Source organism: Meles meles, chromosome 20, assembly GCF_922984935.1.
Source record: "Meles meles chromosome 20, mMelMel3.1 paternal haplotype, whole genome shotgun sequence".
NCBI classification, from domain to species: Eukaryota; Metazoa; Chordata; class Mammalia; order Carnivora; family Mustelidae; genus Meles; species Meles meles.
The window spans coordinates 23,471,646-23,494,293 of NC_060085.1; the positions used below are offsets into that span (position 1 = coordinate 23,471,646).

General features: G+C 40.2%; 1 protein-coding gene across 1 annotated transcript in view; it reads left to right on the forward strand.

Annotated features, from left to right (window-relative positions):
• CACNA2D3 (calcium voltage-gated channel auxiliary subunit alpha2delta 3) overlaps positions 1–22,648 on the forward strand; it is an 859,411-nt gene that overhangs the window by 246,860 nt on the left and 589,903 nt on the right. Inside the window, exon 4 of the mRNA XM_045989865.1 lies at positions 5,181–5,240. Coding sequence (XP_045845821.1) covers positions 5,181–5,240 — 60 coding nt within the window. The remainder of the gene's footprint in view (positions 1–5,180; positions 5,241–22,648) is intronic.

The window sequence follows — 22,648 nt, forward strand, 5'->3', positions numbered from 1 at the left end:
CATATCACATTTTCTGTTACCCTCCCCCCGCCCCACTACACCGTTCTTTCTTTTCTCCCGTTAAGCCGACATGATCAGGAATAAAGAAATAATAATAATAATAAAATAAAATAAAATACAAGTAGAACAAACAAATCGTTTTCTTTTTCTGATCTAATTTATACTGTGACTTGGTGTCCCATTTTCCCCCTCCTGAGCTATGATGGAAAGCTTGACCTCTATGATGTCTTTAGCTGTAGTCTTGATTTAAGTGTTTTGGGGGGAGGAGACAGGAGACTGCATTCTGTAGCATCGTACTGATTATACGTGGGGTCATTGTAACAAGAAATAAGATGTGATCTTAAATGAAATGCTTTAATATCCCACTCTTCCCCTTGGCAGTTTTGCCTTCACCATGGCTATAAATAGTATCCATGGTCCATGGCCTCTAGCATTTCTTATTTATAAAGATAGTTTTGTTTGTGTTTATTTCACTAAAAGGGAAGAGTTATTTGGAAATATTAAAAGTCGCTGAAACATACATCAATTCATGAACTGCAAGTTTTTGACTCATAGATGCTTTGTTCCAAAGCCAGGATGTATATTCTAGTACACTGTTATCATTTTTGTTGAGTGACAGATAGCTCTGGCATCAGAGTGGGGAGGATCTGTGGACAACACTGCTGTTTCCTTGCCTCGGAGCTCAGTTTTGAATGCTAGTCTTCCAAACCATTTTTATTTCCAGTGTTCAGTTTTAATTAAAAACCGCATTCACAATTCTATAATCCCATCTGCAGATCCGAAAGGGGAATTCATACAAAAGAAAATTAACTTATTATTATTAAAAGCACACTGCCTTTCCAATAGGTATAATCGAGGAACAGTTTTCCTCGGGCTCAGTGGTTCCTTATAACTAAAATATTAGCAAATTTTAATTGATTTTCCTTACCTGCAAGTGGTAATCAAACTTATTTTTAAAACATACTTAATTTGACTTAGATGATAAGGGTATTTGCTCAGGAAGGATAGATGAGAGGCTGTTCTTTTCTACTGGCAAACGTCAGAGGTGGAAGTTGAGTGATCTTGACTTTTAAATGGTGATTCAATTTATTTTCATTTTATCAAAGTAGGAATTTCTGTCCTCAGGACTCCGTTTTAGGTAAATTGATGGCACATGATATCCTTCTTAAATAACATTTCTTTTGGGGTGCCTGGGTGGCTCAGTGGGTTAAAGCCTCTGCCTTCGGTTCAGGTCATGATCCCAGGGTCCTGGGATCAAGCCCCGCATCGGGCTCTCTGCTCAGCAGGAAGCTTGCTTCCTCCTCTCTCTCTGGCTGCCTCTCTGCCTGCTTGTGATCTCTGTCTGTCAAATGAATAAATAAAATCTTTAAAAAAAAAAACATTTCTTTTTACTCGTGTATCTTTTTAAGACTATTTCAGAAGAGCATCTGTCCTTCATTCTTTCCCAGAGGGGCACAGATCTTGATGTGATGTGCTGTTTGTCATTACTGTTGTGCACGAGAGATGCACTTGTTTTGGGGGATTTGCCCCTGAATTTTCCCGTAAAATGTAGGCCTATCTTCTGGTAGCATCGCAGGGCAGATTGGGATAGCCCTGTAGTCCACCGCAGCAAGTGTCAATCCTTTCAAAGAGCCCTATTCCAGAGTCCTTCCTTCCTTTACATGAGATAACTATTACGTACTGCTGCCAGTGGACCATCTTTTTGAATCTTATTTCTTAAGGCTTTGTAGTAAGCTTGATGGGAAAATATCTTCATGGAAACAACAACAACAACAAAAACCATATGAATTAAATCAAGTTAAAATAAAGAAAAGCATGTGGCAAATTTAACTTGAGAATGAACATAAAAGCTGGCTAGCTGGCTAGCAGGGTACTCACTGCTCCACACAGAAAATAGGGCTCTGGCTGATCTTAGTAGTTAGTGCAATGGTATTGAATTGTTTCTAATATATTACCTTCTTGTACCCCGTTGTTACAGGATTTGTGTCCCCTTGGTGCCCAGGTTCTTGGTCACACTGCTTTGAAGAATGAAGACATAGACCAGATGAAGAGTGGTAGGCAGCAAAGCAAAGTTTATTGAGCAAGAGGACAAAAGAGTACGAAGGAGGGAGACCTGAGTGGGTTTATTGAGCAGGAGCATAAAGGTCCCGGAAAGGGGGGGAGACCTGAGTGGGTTGCATCAGAGTTTCTAAGTTTAGGGGTTTTTACCAGCTCTTCTGCAGAACTTTCTTAAGCAATCAGGGTGTGCTGAGTTGTGCTGATCAGGGCTTTGGTCACGTATCTGTCTACCTATTAGGTTCATGTCCACACGCTGATGGTCTTTTTTGGCTGACATCTGAGGGCTTAGGTCTTCACTGCCCCTTGCATCGATATTGACAAATGCTTTTGTAGTTAATTGTCTTATTTTAGGAGGTTTTGTAGAAGTTATTTCTGCAAAGGCTGCAAAGCCGAATGTCAGTGTTGTCCTGTCTAAGCTGCAGAACAGGATGTCAGTGCTGTTTTCTCTTAGCTGTCGTGATCCCATATTTTCTTGTCAGGGATGCTGGCCCTGACTACCTAACCACCTAACCGTCCAACTAACTCCTAACACCATGACGTGTATTACAGTGGTTGAAATACATTTCATGTTATGTTATATATGAATTTTGTATGGTGTATATGATATGCATATACATATATACACACAAAGGCAAATGAAATGCATTTTTCTAGATACATGAGATACATTTCGTGCTGTGCTATTTCATGATAATTTCAACTACCTATTATTTCCATCTTGTTCTTTTATTTCTTGGTGTTATACTGCTTCATTGTTTCCTTTCTTTCCAACTGTTCACTTCTTCCAATACTATCTGTCTTGGTCATCATGAAATTTTATCCTGTTCTTATCTTTCGATCATTTGTACATGTCATCCCCATTTCTTCTCTGGGTTCTCAGAGTACTTAGACACCATGAAACAGCAACCTCTGTGTGTTTAGGTAAATATATAAAATATATATGGCTTTTAAATATATATGACATGACTTTTTTTGATAATGTAAGTGTCCAGACATGTATAATATTTATAACCATTCTGTAAACCTCAGTATGTAATGGATTTCATGACATATACATCAAATCTGTTACAAAGATGAAGAGAATAAGCTCTCACAAATACGTAGGTTCCTTGTACCACTGTCAGTCACTCATCTGTCAAGGCCCACCTGGATCCATTTGCAGATTATTTCATGTGATCCCAGGAGGCTGAAAACTTCATTGTTGAGGATGACTCTAGGAAGACTGTGACCCAATGAAAGCTTGGAGCCAGCGGATCCAATCTACATAGAGTGTGTCTCCTTATTTTTCCTTTCCCCTGTTTCTCATCCTCTCCATTGTATGCTTCTCTTCTAGAAAGCATTTAATGTCTTCTAGTGAAAATACTTATATACACAGATTTTAAAAAGACAAATGAAAGTTGAGAAACCTTGGGGGGCTGGGGGATATCATTAATCAAGGCAGCAGGGATGAGTTCAGCTCTAGGATGAATGCTGCTATTTTTTGCCACCGGTTCTCCAAGTTTAGTGGCTTCTGAATTCCCTGGAGGGCTTCTTAAAGCAGATTGCTGGGCCCACCCCAAGGGCTTCTGATTCTGTAAGATGTGATGGGGCTTGAGAACACTCATTTGCAACATGTTCACAGATGAAACTGCTGCTTCTGGAAGGGGACAGCCCTCGGAGAAGCACTACTCTAGGGACACTGTTTCAGGGGTTTCAGATGAAGAAACCGAGGCCTGAGAGGGGAAGGGGCTTGCCTAAGATGTAGTGGGTTGCATCTAGGCTAGAATTAGAACTGGGTCTTCTGGCTCTGACTCTGTAATGTTCTCCTGGGGTCTGTTCTTTGATTGACCAGAGAAGGGAAAATCTCTTCCAGACCATCTGAAGGAAGTGTGGGAAGCCAGATTGACTACCCCTCCCCGATTCCTGTCTGTGGGCAGCACTGTCCTGGCTGGCCTCTCTCTTTCTCTGTATGTTCTATGGAGAGAGAAAATTTAATGGTCTGTATTGGTGTATTAATGTTACCCACATATACTCCAGCCTATTCATTTCCATCTCCAATTTAGTAATTATTCATGGAACATTTGTCTGTTGATTTGTAATCATTTAGAGATGTTGAATACCCATGTCATCATGTTTCAAACCTGGACTTAGATTAAACTCAGGTCTGTATTATGTCAACTAAAAGCAAGTTAAAGATCGCCTAGGCTACAAGAGTAACCAGGAGAAAAATAGAAATGGCTGAATTTTTACCTGGATCTGAAGGTTTTGCTTTTAGTTCGATGAAATTTCAGTAAACTATTATTTATAGTTTTACTATAGAAAATTTATTACTATTATTTAATAGTAAAACTATTAAATGAGTTTTCTTCTGTATTCCCTAGCCTATGTTTTCAACTTAATGTTGGCAAATTCAAATCAAAGTAAAAATGATTTCGATAGGTGACTAATGGCCTTTAAATGGAGTTTTATGAAATTGCTTTTATAAGAATATGGATTGGTTGAATTTATTTGGCTAAAAAGAATAACAAGAGTTGTGTATTTATGGGTACTGCTTATTGATTTAATTTCAGTGATTTTCTTATTGGAATGCAGATTGTCAAATGGCATTGAGGTGCCATAAATTCAAATAATTGTTGGCTGATAATTACATCCTAGAACTGGATGCAGAAAGAACGGCTTTGAATGATTGAGGGAATTCAAATAAGCAGCATTTCTCCAACCAAAGGGGAGAAAGTTAACCCACTCGGTGTTGGGCTCAATTTAATGAATCCTGACTGAGAGCCTTCTGTACTAAGGAAGACACTCTTCTAGGTTGATTTCAGCATCCACACATTGGGCCTCGAGGGCCAGTGTCTTTCAATTGTTACAAATAGCTATGAAAATGGATGCAGAATTTGTGTGCATGTATACACACATCCCATGCTGGAAAAACGCTGGCTGAATGATGAAGGCAAAAAAACCAGATTTGGACACTGATGTTGCTCTTTTCAGTGTCATGGACACAAAGGCTCCAGGTCGCAGTGCGCTTGCCATGACACAGTCTGTCATCTTGGGGCAATGGAGAAATAATCCATCTTTTCACATTGTTGGCAGGGGGTCCGGGCCACATTTCTGATCTTTCGTGTTGTCTTCTATCTTTCCAGCGTCTTGTGGAGGCTGCTGAAGAGGCACACCTGAAACATGAATTTGATGCCGACTTGCAGGTAACCGATTCTAGTTGAGTTAAATTTTTCGTGTGTTGGCTGCCGAACAAGAAACATGAGGTGTGCCGGAAACACCTGCTTACAGTGCTTGGGAGGGAAAGGCTTTCAGGAGGGTGGTACAGAGTTGGAATAAATGTGCCTATTTCTTGATGGGGCGGGGTGGTGATCCCCAGCTGCTTTCCACCATGACAATTAGAGTGGGTAGTGACACCCACTCCTGCACAAGCTTAGAACCAGATCTGGATGAACTCCTCCCCAGTTCTGGAGGATGTAACCAGTCAACTAAAAATGAGCATCAGAGCTCCTAATGGCACATTGATAAGATCAACAGCAGAATATGTGTAAATCCCACTTCCCTGACTGAAAGCAAAATTGTGATGGATGTAATTTTGCATTGACTGTTAATTGTATCTAAAAATTAAAGCATTCACTGACATGGCATTAGAACATCTACTTAATAAACTTCTGCAGTAGATCTTTTATCCGACTATGGCATACCTGTGTTGGGCTGAGAAGCATTTTGATGTTGCCATGTGCATAGAAAACATTTTAAAAGGTAACAAGTGAATCGAATAATACTTGGAGGTTCCTTTGAGTCCCTCTTCCTCTTGAAGGAAATCTTACCTGTATTCTCATTTTGAGTTCTGTGGTGTTTCCTCACTGCTAGGTAAACAGAAGGAGTGCATCTTAATCTTTAAGTCTGTGCTTTGCTAGAATGTATCTCTTCTAGTGGCATGTGGTCACAGTTAGGAAGTAGTGTTTATTTTGCTGCGTTTTCACTTATTGGAAATGATAAAGGCAGACATAAATATGCAAGCACAAAGAAGGTGGTGTTACAAAAATAGCCTTTGGTGTCTTCATTCCATGGACACACCTCTTCTCATCCCTCCCCATCTATATTTTTTGCCTTATGGGTAAAAGAATGCACACCCAAAAAGTTTAATAACAGGAGTATTTACAAAGGCATGCTTAGAGAAATCAAGAAACCAACAAGTGATGGTATTATCCCAGGGCAAGTCACACTCCTGGCCTGAGGAGCAAGAGGAAGGAGTGGTTTCCAGAACCAAGGTAGAGTTGCTATATATGGAAAGGGTATTTGATAGCGATGTGCAGCCAATCCTGGTGAGCTAGAAAGATGGAATTGAGGGGGATAAAATCCTGATAATGGTATCTAGCCTTCTGATATCTTGCTGGTACCCACCATTGGCTGAAGCCAACTACTGGTGGGGTTGATGTAGTTCAGTCTTCTGAAATTGAGCTACGTGCCAAAGGATAAAGAATGGCTCTGGAGAGGGCAGAGAAACCGTCAAACCCACCATTTGGTGGTCCTTTTCAGGCATAAATACCAACATATGAACCAAATAGAGCCAGGACTATAGCCAAGCACAAGAGGTTCTGGGGATGAGGTGGGTGGAGAAGTGCCAGGGATTATTGGTAACATCAGGAGAGGGGCAGGGAGGCCAGCCCAGCTCTTTGAGCAAAACCACAAGAGAAGGGGCAGAGGAGTCAGCTGAAGAAGCACCTTGCTGCCTCCAGCCACACCTACATGGTGGCTGTAGGAAGATCCAGGCATCCTGTACTGGCCTTATTTTGAGTGTGCCTCCTTTTCAGAGGGTTTGGAGTTCTTAGAGTGGGACAGAGAGATCGAATGGAAGCATCAGGAAGCAACTTTGTGACTATGAGGGTTGTAAGGACCTCTTGAATGTGTTGCCAAGAGAAACCTTCTCCTTCTCCTCGGGGAATATTCTGGTTGTAAGTTGATATTTTGTGTTGTCTTCTATCTTTCCAAAACCCAAACTCAGACCCAAACTTTTCAAAACCCAACTCAGATCAACTCAAATGAGATTATAATGTTGAGTAAAATAAGAATCCCTCTAGTTCTAAGGGTCCACTCAAATAAGATACAAATAAATAGACATAGATGATAAATAAGTATATACATAAATAAGAAGAAAAAGCTCAGGGCTCCTGGTTGGCTCAGTCCGTTAAGTGTCCAACTCTCGATCTCTCAGGTCAGGTCTTGATCTCAGGGTTGGAATTCAAGCTCCACATTGGGCTCCAAGCTGGGCATGGAGCCTATTTTTTAAAAAATGACAAAGAATAGGGAAAGCTCTTACAGTAGAATGTCAATTAATAAATACCGGAGGACGGTGAAGATAGAAGATCAGGGTAATAATTCAGGCAAGAATCTTCAGTGGTTCCAAAACTAGTAGGAAAGAATTTGTTGAAGAACAGAACATTGATAGTTTCAAAGTATCTGCCCACAAGTTACTTATTAATTACAAAGGGGGAATATAGCAACTTTCCCATGGGAGAAACCTGGCAGATGCCACTTTAAAAAGGTAATCAAAGTTAGTGTCACCGGTGACGAGACAAAGTGACATCAAATGCCTCCGGATGTGTGTTGAGCTTTAGGACAGCATCCTGATGTAGAATTCTTGCCCAGAATGTGTAGCCTGAATTTAATCATGATAAAACATCAGACAAGGGGCACCTGGGTGGCTCAGTGGGTTAAGCCTCAGCCTTCGGCTCAGGTCATGATCTCAGGGTCCTGGGATCAAGTCCCGCATCGGGCTCTCTGCTCATCGGGGAGTCTCCTTCTCCTTCTCTCTGCCTGGCTCTCTGCCTACTTGTGATCTCTGTCTGTTAAATAAATAAATAAACTCTTTAAAAAAGTCAGACAAATCTGGATTGAGGAATTTTCTATAGAGTAACTGGCTGGATTCCTCTTCAAACCTTCCAAGGTCAAGAAAGAGAAAGAAACATTGAGGACCTGTTCTAGACTATAGGATGCAAGAGATGTGGAACAATGAAATGTGATGGATCCAGAACCAGAAGCTAAGATTTTGAAAATGGACTCTGCTTTAGATAATAATGATGTGTTAATGTTGAATTTCCTGGTTTCCTTGTATTGTAGTATGGAAGAGACTGTCCTTGTTCTTGGATTTTTCTGGACCAAACATTTGCATCCATTGGTCCAACAGGAAGCAGTGAGTTTATAGGAGAGTGAAAAAGATTATTGGAAAAATCTGGTGGTGTTTATGGCTCATATAATCAATTTTATTCTGAGATCAGTTGTCTACAAAACATGAATGGGCAAGGGAGGTAATGATGTAATCACCTGAGGGGATTATTTACTCTTCAACAGAGGACAGATGTTCTGTGGTTTAACTCAACTAACCTAGAACCATTCTTTTTTGTCCCTGAGAAGTGAGTGTTGCTTTCAAGAGTGCTCTGACATCCTATTATTGAAGCTTTCAGTGGAATTCTGGTGTAGCGCAGCTGATTCCCTTGTCAAATGTGGTGTTATAGGCATAAATACAGCATTAGCATCTCTCTCCAAAGGAGAGAGAGACAGACAGAGAGAGAGACTGAGAAAATGAATTGCAGTTTTTGTTCTCTTGGGCACAAAGAAGGGGAGCCCAGTTTATATCAGGGGCTATAGCTGTGGTCTGAATGACAGTAGAGGTTGAAATCATCTGTCAATATGACAGAGTGTCATTTACTACCTGGACCTCAGGCCTTGGTGAAGTCTTCTTTGAGTCATAGCAAACCATGTGTGTTTTTGTGAGAACCTGTGAAAGAGAAGGCTTTGAGAAAATGAATGTGCAGGGAAGCATGCATGTCGTCTTCGATGAAGGTTTTGAAGCTGCGAAGCTTCAGTGCTATAAAATGCAAGTCTTAACAGCTTGGATGTCAGCCCCATTGCTGTCACTGGGATAGCAGGTCTGCGCATGGGCTCTGGCTTTATTGCTACACCAGTCCATTAGAGCTGATCAGTTGTTAATCTGGGTTCCACTGACCTCTTGACAACCCCTGCCAGTGGATTGTTTTTATCAAAAAAATTTCAGACTACCATCTGTTCACAGGGAGCCAATGTGGAGGTTGTCCTTGTGCTATTAGTTCTGAGGGAGCTGGGAGTCTGTTTCCGTACAGAAACAAACAAACAAAACAAAACGGTGCTTTTGTAAAATTTCCTGAACTCTTTAGCTTCGAGTCTTAGACCCCTGTCCCCAAAGCAGAAAAGCAATGATGGGTCTGCCTCTTTCCATTTACATTGGAGTCTGCATCAGTGCTTTGAAAGTGGAGGATTTGCTTCTCATTGGTAGAATCATCAAGAGTTATGGGAAGAAAGTCATGCCTTCTTGATGGGCAGGATTTTATTTTTCATTTAAATGTCTTACAGTCTCTTTAGAGGTTCATGTTTTTCCTCATGGGTTTCTGGCCTTGATATCAGCAGTCCCCTTTGTAAGATCCTCTAACACAGTGTTAGCTTATTCTGAATAAATACTATATGGGGGCAACAAGCAGAATCCAGCCTTGGAAGGGTAGTCCACGTGAACAGCCCACCATACAGCACCCTGCATGGAAACCGGAACAAACGGTCCTCTTTGCTGGCCAGAAAACTTTATTGTTGGCACAAGGGTCAGTTCAGCCTTCTCTCTGTCTTATCCCTCTCCACAGGTGGCCTGAGGGTTCCAAGATGGGTCTTCTCTTGGTTTTGTTCTTTACCCTCTGATAGCTCTCCATTTGGGCAATTTATAGTTATAATTGAACAGAGGCCTTGTTAAAGGGCATCTTTGGTTTTTTATTCTGTGCTTTGAATTAACATAGGTTTTTTTATGTAAAGCTCATATGAGATGGATAATTATAGTGATAACAATTGGAAAAAAAAAACCCTGTGTCTTAATTATAACATATGATTACTTTGGTGTTTTGCCCTCATTCAACCCAATGAGAGGTAAGGCTGGAGTGGTGGGGGCAGACGCTGGCCCCAATTATCCTATCCATTGATGAATTTCCAGAAAACTAGGTCTACATGTGTAGCATAACTTGGAGAGAATGCTTTCCTCCTCTTACATACTCCTTCTTTTTGGGTTTTTCCATTGGCAGTGAAGGAGATGAAAAAAAAGTCCTTTTGACAGTTTACTAAAAACCTGCTTATCTTTGAACCGCAAACATATTTTCTTTGAAAGCTGTCTCCAGTAAGTGCCAATTGCACAGAGCTGGTGCACAGCAAAAAAAAAAAAAAAACAAACAAACGTGGTTTTGAATTGTGTATCCTACAGAAGCCTTTGCAATTGCAAAGTTTTCTATAATAATTTTTCTTTGTTATTTTGTAAGTAATAGGAAAATAAAAAGCCTGGGGACACGCAGAGGGATAACAAAATTGTGAGTGGGAAGGAACTGGGGAATGGAGTGTCTTGAACGTCCCCTCCTGGTCATCCCCAAGTCACAGGCCTACCTTGCAAATGCAGTGGACTAACTGCAGTGTTGGGATCCGGAGTTTGGAGGGAAGGAGTCGGACACCATGATGGGGAATCTCCATGTGGGGATACACCATCCTCCCAGGGCAGCCTCCCACCACTGCCTCCTGGCCAGACCTGTTAGAGTGGAAAGGTCCTTGCTGAGGGGGACCCTGGTGAAGGGAGGGACTGGCTCAGGAGCTCCAGGGTCCACTGTTGTAGGAGGCGGTATCAGCATTCACGGAGAGAAGAAAGTCTTTCCCGGAAAGGCTGAGAAAGGGCAGTGGAGCGGAGAGCAGGAGAGCAGAGCTGTCCTTTTCCCTGACAGCACCTTCCGGCCGGCCAGTGAGGCTTTGCCCTGGGGAAACCCGCGTGTTCTGGGTATAAGCATAGGATGGGTTTAGTAGAAGTTCTTTCTGAGCAGAGGAAATCACGATCCTCACAAGATTTTTCATGCACTCCTGTCAAGCCCCAATCCATCCTTGTCCTCTCTGCCTCAGTGAGGCATCGAGCTCCTTGCAGAGGGTGGAGGTGGAGCACAGAAGACCCCATCCCCAGAATGAGAAATGATGCTTTTCCTAGAGGTGGTGGATCGGCGTTTTGTGCGTAATCAAGAAACACAGGGGTCACATCTACAAGAAAATAAATGACGAGAGAAGGAGGTTTTCACTCTTTCTATTAAAATAACAGCCCCCCCTTTCTGATCTAACTTATGAGACCATGCCCTTTTTTTTTTTTCTTTTTATCAGCTTGACAGAGGCAGGTATGACATTTGGATATTTCTTAGTTAGGTGCCACAGGTCATATATGCACAAGACTGATGTGTAAATGTTTCCCCAGAATCTCTGTGCATGCACATTTAAAAATGAAAGCCATTTCTCAGTTGCCACACACACACTCTCTGTGTAGACACACTATCGTTTTTGTTCATTTGGCTAGAATGTTACAGCTTTTCATAAGGTCCATGCAGGACTGGGCTTTGTGTTAGTGAGTTGTCTGGTGGTCTCATGTGAGGCACGGGACCCTGACTGTTGGTCATTTAAGAAGGGTGGCTGGTGGAGCCTCTGATTGACCTGACCCAGAGAGCCTTGGTCTAGAGGTCTGGAAATGTGGGTTCCAGTAGATCCCGTCCACCTGGACCATTTACGTGTTCAGCGATCTGCTACTGTGGTCTCTTTGCTCCTCCATGAAATGATGCACTTGTAGCATCTAGACAGTTTCTAAGATTTCATCCATCTCTCAAGTGTGGTGGTCATGCAACAAGTACTTGTCCTTAACCTCCTTTGTGTCCAGTGTCTGCTGTGGGTATGGCCGTGAGCTCAGAGGATGTTGTCTTTTCTCACAATATGCGCCATCTAACAGTAGTGATGGATATTAAAGCCACAGTGGCGTAAATAATCATTACATTTCAGTCATGATAAATGACATGAAAGAGAGGGACAGGGCATTATCACGATGCACAACTAGCAGACCTCACATAGTCTGGGAGTTCAAGGCACCTTGGAGCAAAGCCCCCAGTAGTGAGCCTTGGCAGAGTAGAAAGTCTAGAGTTCACCACCACCACAGCTAGAAGAAATGTCCTCAGACACAGAGAACCCATAATATCTTTATTTCCCATAAGTGCAAAACTTTTATCTGCTTTCCATATAATAATTTTTCTCACCTCTAAACTCTAATGACATTTTCTTTCTGCCTCTTTTCTGATGCGCTGCTTTCTATCTTGTTAATTTTATTCACATATGTCTCTGTATTGCTTAATTTAACATTCGTCCAGGACTCAGTACATGTTAGGCCCTGTGCTAGCATGTTCTCAGTATATATTAGGCCCTGTTCTAGGCTGTGGGACTTCCACAAACTGAGATGTGACCCCTGCCCCCAGGAAAGTTCTAATCTGCCTTTTAAAATATATTTTTTAAGTTGTTGCTTTAAGGATTAGAGTGAGCATCCTTAACTTAAGCGTACGGTGTATCTAGACTTAATTTAGTGTGTGAAGTACCACTTCATGTGGAACAAAAACTTTTCAACAGTGTAATTCTACCTACCACTATCCTTTGTGGTATTATGGTATATTGTACTTCCGTACATGTTATAAATAACATGAAAGCATTATTTTTATTCAGCTTTATGTTTAGTTTAATCAGCAGTTTTCTAAGAAATTAAATAGGAAAAAAAGATAGTAATATATTTACCCACACATTTGCCATTTCTGGCACTCTTCATCCCTTCCTATGGATTTGAGTTTCCATCTGTTACCATTTCTCTTCAGCCTGAAGAACCTCTTTTAGCATTTTTATTTATTTCACTATTATATTTTTACATTGCATGTCTGGGAACGACAACTTCTCTCAGTTTTTGTTTATCTAAAAATATCTTTATTTCACCTTCAGTTTTGAAGGGTAATTTTGCTGGTTATAAAATTTTTACTTGACAGTTTATGATTTTTTTTTTAGCACTTTGAAGATATAATCCCATTCTTTACTGATCTTTAATGTTTCTGATGCGATGTCAGCCATCATTTTTATCTTTATTCCTCTGTATACAGTAAGTCATTTTTCTTAGCTACTTTCATGACTTTTCTCCTTATCTCTGATTTTCAGTACACTGTATAGTGTGATAAGTAAAGGGTGTTTCTAGATGTGATTTTCTTTATATTTATTCTACTTGGAGGTTGCTGAGACTGTTGAATATTCTTAACATATTTGAAAATGTTTTGACAACGGGGAGCTTGGGTGGCTGAGTTGGTTAAGTGTTGGGTTCCACACTCAAGGTGGAGTCCACTAGAGGGTTTGCTCTCTCCCTCTACCCGTCCCCTGCTCACATGCATGCTCTCCGTCTCTAAAATAAATGAATCATATGGTTTCACTTACTTGTGAAACATAAGGAATAACATGGAGGACATTGGGAGAAGGAGAGGAGAAGGGAGTTGGGGGAAATCAGAGGGGGAGACGAACCATGAGAGATGGTGGACTCTGAGTAACAAACAGAGGGCTTTGGAGGGGAGGCAGGTAGGGGGTTGGGAGGGCCTAGTGGTGGATATTAAGGAGGGCACATATTTGCATGGAGCACTGGGTGTGGTGCATAAACAATGAATCTTGGAACACTGAAAAAGTAAAATAAAATGAAATAAAATAAATAAATGAATAAATTTAAAAAATTTAACAATGATTTCTTAAAAATTTTATTGCCCCATTCTTTTTACATTTCCTTCTAGAAATTTAAATCACACCTATGTTAGACAGCTTCACCTTGTCCCACAGGTCCCTGTGGTTCTGTTTTATTTGTTTCCAACCTACATCCTGTTAATTAGTCTCCAGGTTCACTAACCTGTTCTTTTTCTGTTAAACTCATTCAGTGAACGTTTTATTTTATATATTGCACTTTTAGTTAGAGGATTTTCATTAAATCTTTTTTTATAGTTTCTATTTCTGGCTGAAATTCCTTGTCTGTGAACTGATTATAGTCATATTGTTTTTTCATTTAAGTCCTTGAACACAGCTACAAAATTTTAAAATTTCTTCTCTGATAATTCCAGCACCTGGGTCATTTCTGTGTCTGTTGACTCCTTTTTTCTTTGAAGTGACCTTTCTTTCCCTTATTCATGTGTCTAGTAATTTTTTATTGTGTGATGGACATCATAATCATAGCTTTGACTGATTTTTATAAATTTCTTCATTATATTTTAATATATATTTTAATATAGTTAAACCACACATCCATGTGGTAGGTGTTCTAAAAATACCAAGTTTATTGAATTTGATTAATTGGTAGTAGGAAACACTTTCTTATGGCATGAAGAGACAGAAATGATACATCATATATAGCAGGATAGCCTCCAGTGTTTTGATATTCTGCATTCTTTTTTTTTTTTTAAGATTTATTTATTTATTTGACAGACAGAGATCACAAGTAGGCAGAGAGGCAGGCAGAGAGAGAGGAGGAAGCAGGCTCCCTGCTGAGCAGAGAGCCCGATGCGGGGCTCGATCCCAGGACCGTGGGATCATGACCTGAGCCGAAGGCAGAGGCTTAACCCACTGAGCCACCCAGGCGCCCCTCTGCATTCTAACATTACATAAATATTGACTTCTTTGTTCCAAAAGTACCAAACAGGGCCATTTTCTGGCTGAAAGAAAGAGAAAAGTGCATTTTTGTTGATAACCTTAAAATGTAAACATTTTTCTTAAAAAGTTATCATTTCTACAGCTTAGTTATATTAGTACCATCATGTGTTCTAAATCCCAATAAAGGGATTAATATTAACAAATTTAGACAAAAAATGCAACTTAATAGTGAGAATAATTGATTTGGTTTTATTTGACCACTCATCTTAATTTATAGATCAGAGGGGGAAAATTGCATTATTTGCTCCTTTCAATGTTATTTTTTATGTGTCTGTACAACATTTACATATTAGTGACCTTCTTTTTTCTATGCTTCTTTTGTGTTTAGAAACTCTGGATCTTGTATCTAATTTCATTAACAAATACAATTTGGTAAAATGCCTATGTGTTTTCCTCACTATCTAGTTTTCTTGCTACAATATTCTTTTTTCTATCATGACCATGTATATTTCAATTTGTAGCTAATAGTGGTTGCAGAAGTCTGAGTTATTGCTTTTGAGAGCGTTTTCTTTCCTAACAAACTTATTGGTTCTTTTGTGATTCTTTTAACTTCTGGGTTTTCTCAATCAGGCTTTCTCAAAGCTGGGAATACTTATTTAAAATAAATATTTGTTTAAAACACATTTGTTTTAAATAATATATTTTAAACACAATGAAACATTACCAGTTTAAACTTTATTGAATGTTCCAATTTACAAATACTTTTAAAATTTAGTTTTATTGTTTTCATATATACAGTGTGCTTGTGGTGTTTTGGACATCAGCCATTTTGGCTAACGGGGGCATTTTGGGACACCAGGACCACCGTGGAATATCTACAGTAATGTTAGAGAAACCCTTAGTGGCTCTTTAATTGTAATATTCAGAGTCCCACAGTACATTTTAGAAACCATAGTGTCTTTTGTGAAGAGAGCTAACTGCAGAGGTCATTGGCAGACCCTAGAAATTAACCTTGAATCTCTCTCTAGAAAATTGTTTGGCAACAGTGGCATTGTCCTTACGTTGCTGATTTTTCACCAAGGATCTTTGTGGTCCAGGGATTTGGCAATTGCTATTGATTTTTTTTTTTTAAGTAAAACTTGAACTTGCTGGCAATCCAGAAAGTAGACAACTCAACAGAAATTTTCTGCTCTCACTTAAGCCTATTCATAAAGCATCTAATATGTACTCAGATGAATTAACCCTCATCTTTCATAGTTTCAGGTTAGTTTGTGATGTAGATGTTTATAATGCCTACAATATGTCCTTGGTATGGTAATCCTAATTCTTCACATTAGAACTTCTTTCATGACTGACAATTTTAGGATCTTTCTCTTGGTTGATTAATTAATATGAATAGACTAGAGTAACAATGATAATAATAGACACTCTTATCAAATATGTATTAAGTGCAGGCAGTGGCTTAAGCACTTTACAGACATTATGTCATTTATTTTCCTCTTCATGATCCTATGAAATAGATACTGTTATTATCTCTGTTTGACACATAGCGAAACAAGATTGAGAGACCCCATGATGTGCCCAAGGTTTTACAGCAGTAGGGGGATGAGTCAGAATTCATACCCAAGTCTGATGGCTTCAAAGACCAATAACTTATGTTGGGTCATGGAACCGCAAGTTGTAATATGAACCTTAATTTACACTGGACAAAATCTTGTAAGGCAAGAAATTTAAGATGATAGTTATCATGGGTTATTGAAAAGGCCTATCAAATTCTTCAGGAAGAAATTCTTTAAAGTGGTAAATTCTGACCCAGAAACCCATGAAATGAAAAACTCTTTTTAAAAAAGATTTTATTTATTTATTTGTCAGAGGGAGAGAGCACAAGCAGGCAGAATGGCAGGCAGAGGCAGAGAGAGAAGCAGGCTCCCCGCTGGACAAGGAGCCTCATGCGGCACTCGATCCCAGGACCCTGGGATCATGACCTGAGCCGAAGGCAGTGGCTTAACTGACTGAGCCACCCAGGCATTCCAAAACATTCTTTAAAAAAAAAAAAGATTTTATTTTTAAGTAATCTTTACACTCAACATGAGCCCACAACCCAGTGATCAAGAAGAGTTGCATGCTCTACTGACTGCACCAGCCAGGTGCCCTAAAAAAAAAAATCTCTTAATAAAATAGAAGGACTTAGTAAAAATGATTAAACGTAGCTTTACTGATATTATTAGAATCATAAACATAAGGGAGACCCTTCCTCAGTTGGAAATTAGATCTCTCTTCTCTATAGTAACAAGTGTGACCTTTTAAAACATAAACAGGGTTGGGTTACATATTTGCTTACACTCATACTTCACTCATTCTGAGAACAAAAAATCACCAACTCCCCATGTTCCTACAGAGTACTACACAGCCTGCTCAAAATGTGGATTAACATCTGCCTCCAACTCTTTGTGTCTGCTCCTGACTTGCTTTCTTCTGTTCATTGAGCACACCAGTAGGGTTTGCTTGTTTATTTTCTATCTCCATCAGCAAAACATAAGCTCCATGAGGGCAGGCACCTGACATGTGGTTGACGTCCACAAGTACTTATTAGAATTAATTGGAATTCACAATGGTGATATAATTACTAAAATCCACAGTGGACTGATGATCACCTCAGTGCATTGTAATTTATGACGTTGTCATCTGTTTATTTTAATTGGGAGAACATCTGATCCTTTATTTGAATAAATACAAATGGCTTGACCACAAGTGATTCAATTATTGCTGTAATAGTCAAAGACATTTTCATATATTAATGGCAGCCTTTTATTGAAAGATTTGGCTTTTGTTGTCACTTATAATAAATTCATGAATTTGCTAATTTTCCTCACCCAAAAATATTTTTCTGCCACTCAGTATGTACTAATTAATTACTAATATACTAATTAATCATTAATTAGTATATAATTAACTAATTATATTTATATTTTATATAATTATATAAATATATAATTATTATATATTTATTATATATGTAATTATATAATTATATAAATATATAATTAGTTAATTATATACCAATTAATTATAAACTAATTATATTTAATGAATGTTATATTAAATGCATATTTATCAAGTTGTTTATTTAACAGATATGTACCTATAGAGAACATATGTTTAAAATTGGAAAGGAGAAAAATTAGAAGGGAAACATGCTCTTACAACTCAGGTTTCCTCTTTTGGGAAGGTTCCCACCTATCTTCCTGTTTGGCATAGTCAGAGCTACAGATGTAGTATGTCTATAGTAGGGGTAGCCTCTCACATTACAAGCAGGAATTCTGGGGGAGACATAATCGGTTTCTAAGAGTGACCGTTCAGCAGCAAAATGGTTGTGATTGGAAGTCATCTGAATCTTTGTGTCTACCAGGAAGGGAATTTCCAACAGTGTCATCCCCTTAGAATACCTTTAAAATCTTTAAGAATCTGCCAGTCCCTCATGGAAAATCCTAGATCTTACATTGCACTTGTCCATAGCGAAATCAAACAACAGCAAAAATAAGTAAACAACATTGAAAACAAAACAGCCTTTCTCATGCTGGTAGTCGTTAAAGGGGGAAAGATAATTTTCTTCCTTGAAGTATTTCATTAGGTAGTCAGGGGCCTGAAGTTTTGCTAATCAGCTGTGTGACCTTGGGAAAGTCATGTGATCTTTCAGACTTCATGTTACTTCAGGCCACTGGGGAGTTGGAGTGTGGGGTAGAGCTGGTTTGATTTTCCTTTCTGATCTAGAGCTACCTAAGTCTGTGAGGTTGTGACATTTCACATGGGGAGGATAGCAATCATTTCTCCATAGGTTGCATGCTCACTCTTGTAGGAAATCCAGCAACTTCTACAGCATAACATTGTCCTGAGGGAAACATCTCTGAGAAAAAAATTCTCTTTCTTTTTTTCCCCCTCCTTCTAAGAAGATATATACTTCCTATTTTAAACCTGAAAAACGGAAATTTCAAGAAAAGATTCCTTGATTGTATCATTTTCAGACACCTCCATCAACAATTTTATTATTTGAGGTTTAAAGAGCTTCTTATGAGTAATATAGAAGGACCTTTGTGTTCATGTGTGTATGTGTATATGTGTGTGTATGTGAGTGCATATGTGTGCATGTGTGTTGTGTATCTATATGTGTGTGCATGCATGTGTCTGTTTGGGTGCAGTGTGTGGGTGTGATTTAAAGAACTTAACTGTGGAAATGAAATGACTTGCTTCGCTCCAAACCTTTGTTTGCTGTATAGTTAAATTCAGAACCAAATCAAACCTTTGCTTTGACTTATTTGGAAGTGATTATGTTGTGCATATGAATGTATTGATAATATATGCTTCTTCCTAAAAGGTTTCAGGGACTGAGAACATACAACCACCATGAGGAAATTTTTTTCTAGGTTTAAAGCCTTTTGTCATTTCACTCCATGAGATTGGCTGAAATGTAGAGGTGGTTCTGATGAAAAGAAGCAAGAATAAAGAGAAGGTTTTACAGCTTCATATAATATTTTCTGAAACTCAGGTCAAGAGCACAGTGGGCCATGGCCAGCTTTCATCTGTTCAAAACTCTTTGTTTGATTATGAGCCAATGAAAGAGGATTCATTATATCTATTGATTAACATTCTGGATGAGGAGGTATTAGCTATCCAGAGAATGTCTTCTAAAGGTTGAAAGGCATTGGGTTGACTCTTGGCTTTTTTCCTGACTCACTGGGTGAGACCCAGGGCAAATTTCTTAGCCTGTCGGAGTCCCAGTTTCTTCTGTGTAATTAGGTTGGTGATACTCTCCCATACGGGTGTCAAGGTCCCACGGGGTTTTTGACCCTATGGAGTATTTGGCACACTGTCTAGTACAGAAGATGATCCCAGTTTGGCGTAACCATTGTCACCATTGTGATTATTATTTTAACCAACACTCTCGACATGCAGAGATGTTGATTACACTTATAATTGCATACTTAGTCTCTGCTTCCTTTGCGGACTGCGAGCTCTGTGCGGCAGACACCACGTCTGGTTTTCGGCATTGTGATTGGGGCTTAGGCACATGGCTGGGACTCAATGAATATCTTAAGAAGGACTGAACGACTGGGGGAGAAAAATGAAGGATCATCTCAAGAGTTAGATACCCATGAGGAAGGAGGTTAAAAAGCATCATTTACCAAAGAGAAGAAACGTGATGCTTCTGGAATTGGTAGTAACTTCTGCAGCAGGAGGGCTGCCCAGGCTTAGCAAGTGAGCCATTTCATGCTTCTTTGGGAACTGCTGGGCCACACAAGTGGGTGTTTCATGTCCAAAGGTGGGCTGAACTCAAAGCACCTTTGGCCATACCTGTACCTTCCTAGATGTGTGTGGCAGATAGTCAATCAGAGGCCCCTCCTCAAAGTAGGCAGAGAGAGCAAAAGACCTGGAACAATTTCCCCGCATCATCATCAGCCAGTGTTGGAACACGAGGCTAGCTAGTTGCTCAGTCTGGTTTCGTTGTTGTTTAAACAGGTTTCTTTCTGTGTCAGACAAGGCGCACAAACAGGAGACTGCTGCTAGGACATATTTTCTCTTCCTGTTCCAGTTTCATGAATGGCTCTAAGGGCAATCTCTCTTGTAATTGCCTGAAGTATTCTGTCTTCATTATTAAATACCAGGCATTTATTATATTCTACACTTCCTTTTGACTCTCTGTGCCAAATTTTTCTGTGACCTTCTAAATAAATAATGACATTGAACTGTAGAGCAGGTGGTTCTGGGAGCATGCCTTCCCATTTAAATTTCCAGGAGCACCACCGCGCTCTTAGAAACGTCTTAGCGGGGACAGATGTCTGGAACTTAACTGTCTCTGGCTTTATTTATTCCAGTCCAGAGACAACATTAACTATCAGGTTAAACTCAGCAAAATTCCCTTTGGTGTGGAGACACCTAGATAGACTTTATGGGTCTCTTATGCCATAACCTGAACTGCAGGTTTAATTTTTTTTTTTTTTAAGATTTTATTTATTGGGGCACCTGGGTGGCTCAGTGGGTTGAAGCCTCTGCCTTCGGCTCAGGTCATGATCCCAGGGTCCTGAGATCGAGCCTCACGTCCGGCTCTTTGCTCTGCAGGGAGCCTGCTTCCTCCTCTCTCTCTGCCTGCCTCTCTGCCTAGTTGTGATTTCTCTCTGTCAAATAAATAAAATATTAAAAAAATATTTTATTTTTAAATATTTTATTTATTTATTTGACAGAAAGAGATCACAAGTAGGCAGGCAGAGAGAGAGGGGGAAGCAGGCTCCCTGCGGAGCAGAGAGCCTGATGCGGCTCTCCATCCCAGGGCCCTGAGATCATGACCTGAGCCAAAGGCAGAAGCTTAACGCACTGAGCCACCCAGGTGTCCCCCAGCTGCAGGTTTTAACCGTGAATCTTAATCATACCTCCTGCCAGGTCCCTCTCCTGCCTCAGGGTATCATTTGGGAGTTGCGGGACGTTGACTCAGAATCCGAAGGTGTGTCTTCTACTTTAGACTGTTGGGTGAGGTAGCGGTGGGGGGGATCCTCACTGTCACATTTAACCCTCACACCAGTCTGGTGGAGATAGATATTATTATTGCTTCCACTTCACGAATGATAAAACTGACACTTAGAAAAGGTAGCTAAGTTCCCCAAAGTTCCACGGGACCCAGTGATAGGCCTAGGGTCGGAAATGAACTGGTTTCGATTCCATGAATGAGGCTTAAGTCTTAACACTTTGCAGAAAGCCTCCTCTGTTTATGGATACTTATTTCCCGGGCATTTCTCAGAGCTGGTGTTGATGAGTGATTGGAGGTTGTAATGAACTTGGAAAGCAGACTGTCAGGTATGGGTTGAACGCAGTAGAATCGAGTAGGTGTTGTTTTCATTCTCCTACTCCACTGGGCCACAGCATTGCCTCCTGCCATGTTTAATGCTACTGATTCTACATTGTCCCAAGTCCCCCCTTTACAGTCCACAGGATGCTCTTCCCAGGGCACAGCGGGCTCTGCTCTCAGATGAAGTAAGAGGCACCTTGGGAGATAGGATCCTGCAGGGAGCTTGTGAGTGGTGTGTGGGGAGAGCTGCCATCTGCAGAATTTGCATACCAGCGGTATACCCTGAGTATTCATTCATTCGTTTCTTCATTCATTAATACATTCATTCATTATTTTCTCGGATTTACCTATAAAGGAAAAGATTCCCGAATATTTCCCCAAGCTTGCAAGAGCATGCAGGAAGCCAGCAGCAATCGGAGGTGCCTGACACCAGGAGTCAAACACCCAGTGCTCTCTCTTTGTTTCTTTCCCTTGCCTTTCTCCTCTTACCTTTAAGTTGAATAGATTAAAAATGGGAAAAAGGCGAGCAGGTGACTCCTGCATTTGAGCAAGGAGGTCCTTGGGGGTCCTTTGGGAGTCTCTGCTGATGGGATTCAAGTTACTGATGTATGTTCTTCCCATGTGGCAGAATCCAGCTCCGATTTGAAAAGTTCACCTGGCCTCTGCGGAGGGAGAGCTGTTGTTGTATTTGCCTTTCTGGAGAGAGGTAACTATTTCCTGCCGCATGGTTATCATGTTGAGGGTTGGGCATTAGGGCCCGCTGGCGATAAGGATTTAATGAATACATATGAGAGGAAGAGACTCAGGCTACTGAGCAGAACGGTGCCCCAGGCCACTTCTCATTTCAGGATGGTAAGATATTTAAGGGAGTAAATTTCAGACGATCATGGAAGAAAAAATATTCAAGGGGCCTTGGGGTGAGAGATGCATTCTCATCGGTGTTTTCAACAGCACATAAGTGGTTCACATCACTGAGAACCTTGTGAACCACCTCTTGGTTTTGTCCATTGTCTTTTTTTTTTTATAATTCACTTATAGCTTTAAAGAATATGAATAAGCCTGCCCCTGTGCTCATTATTCCACATGGCAGAGAAGATGTGCTTTTAATTTATTCTTTGCTTCTAATTGTAGTGTCTGCCTCTCAGGGTTCACTGGCTAGAGAGAGAATGAGCCCTGCTTTTGTAAAGCAGATAATTGAACCTAGTAACGATTACTGTCAGAAATCCCCTGGGGTTGTGCCGGTCACCATGCAGCATCCCTCATGGTGAT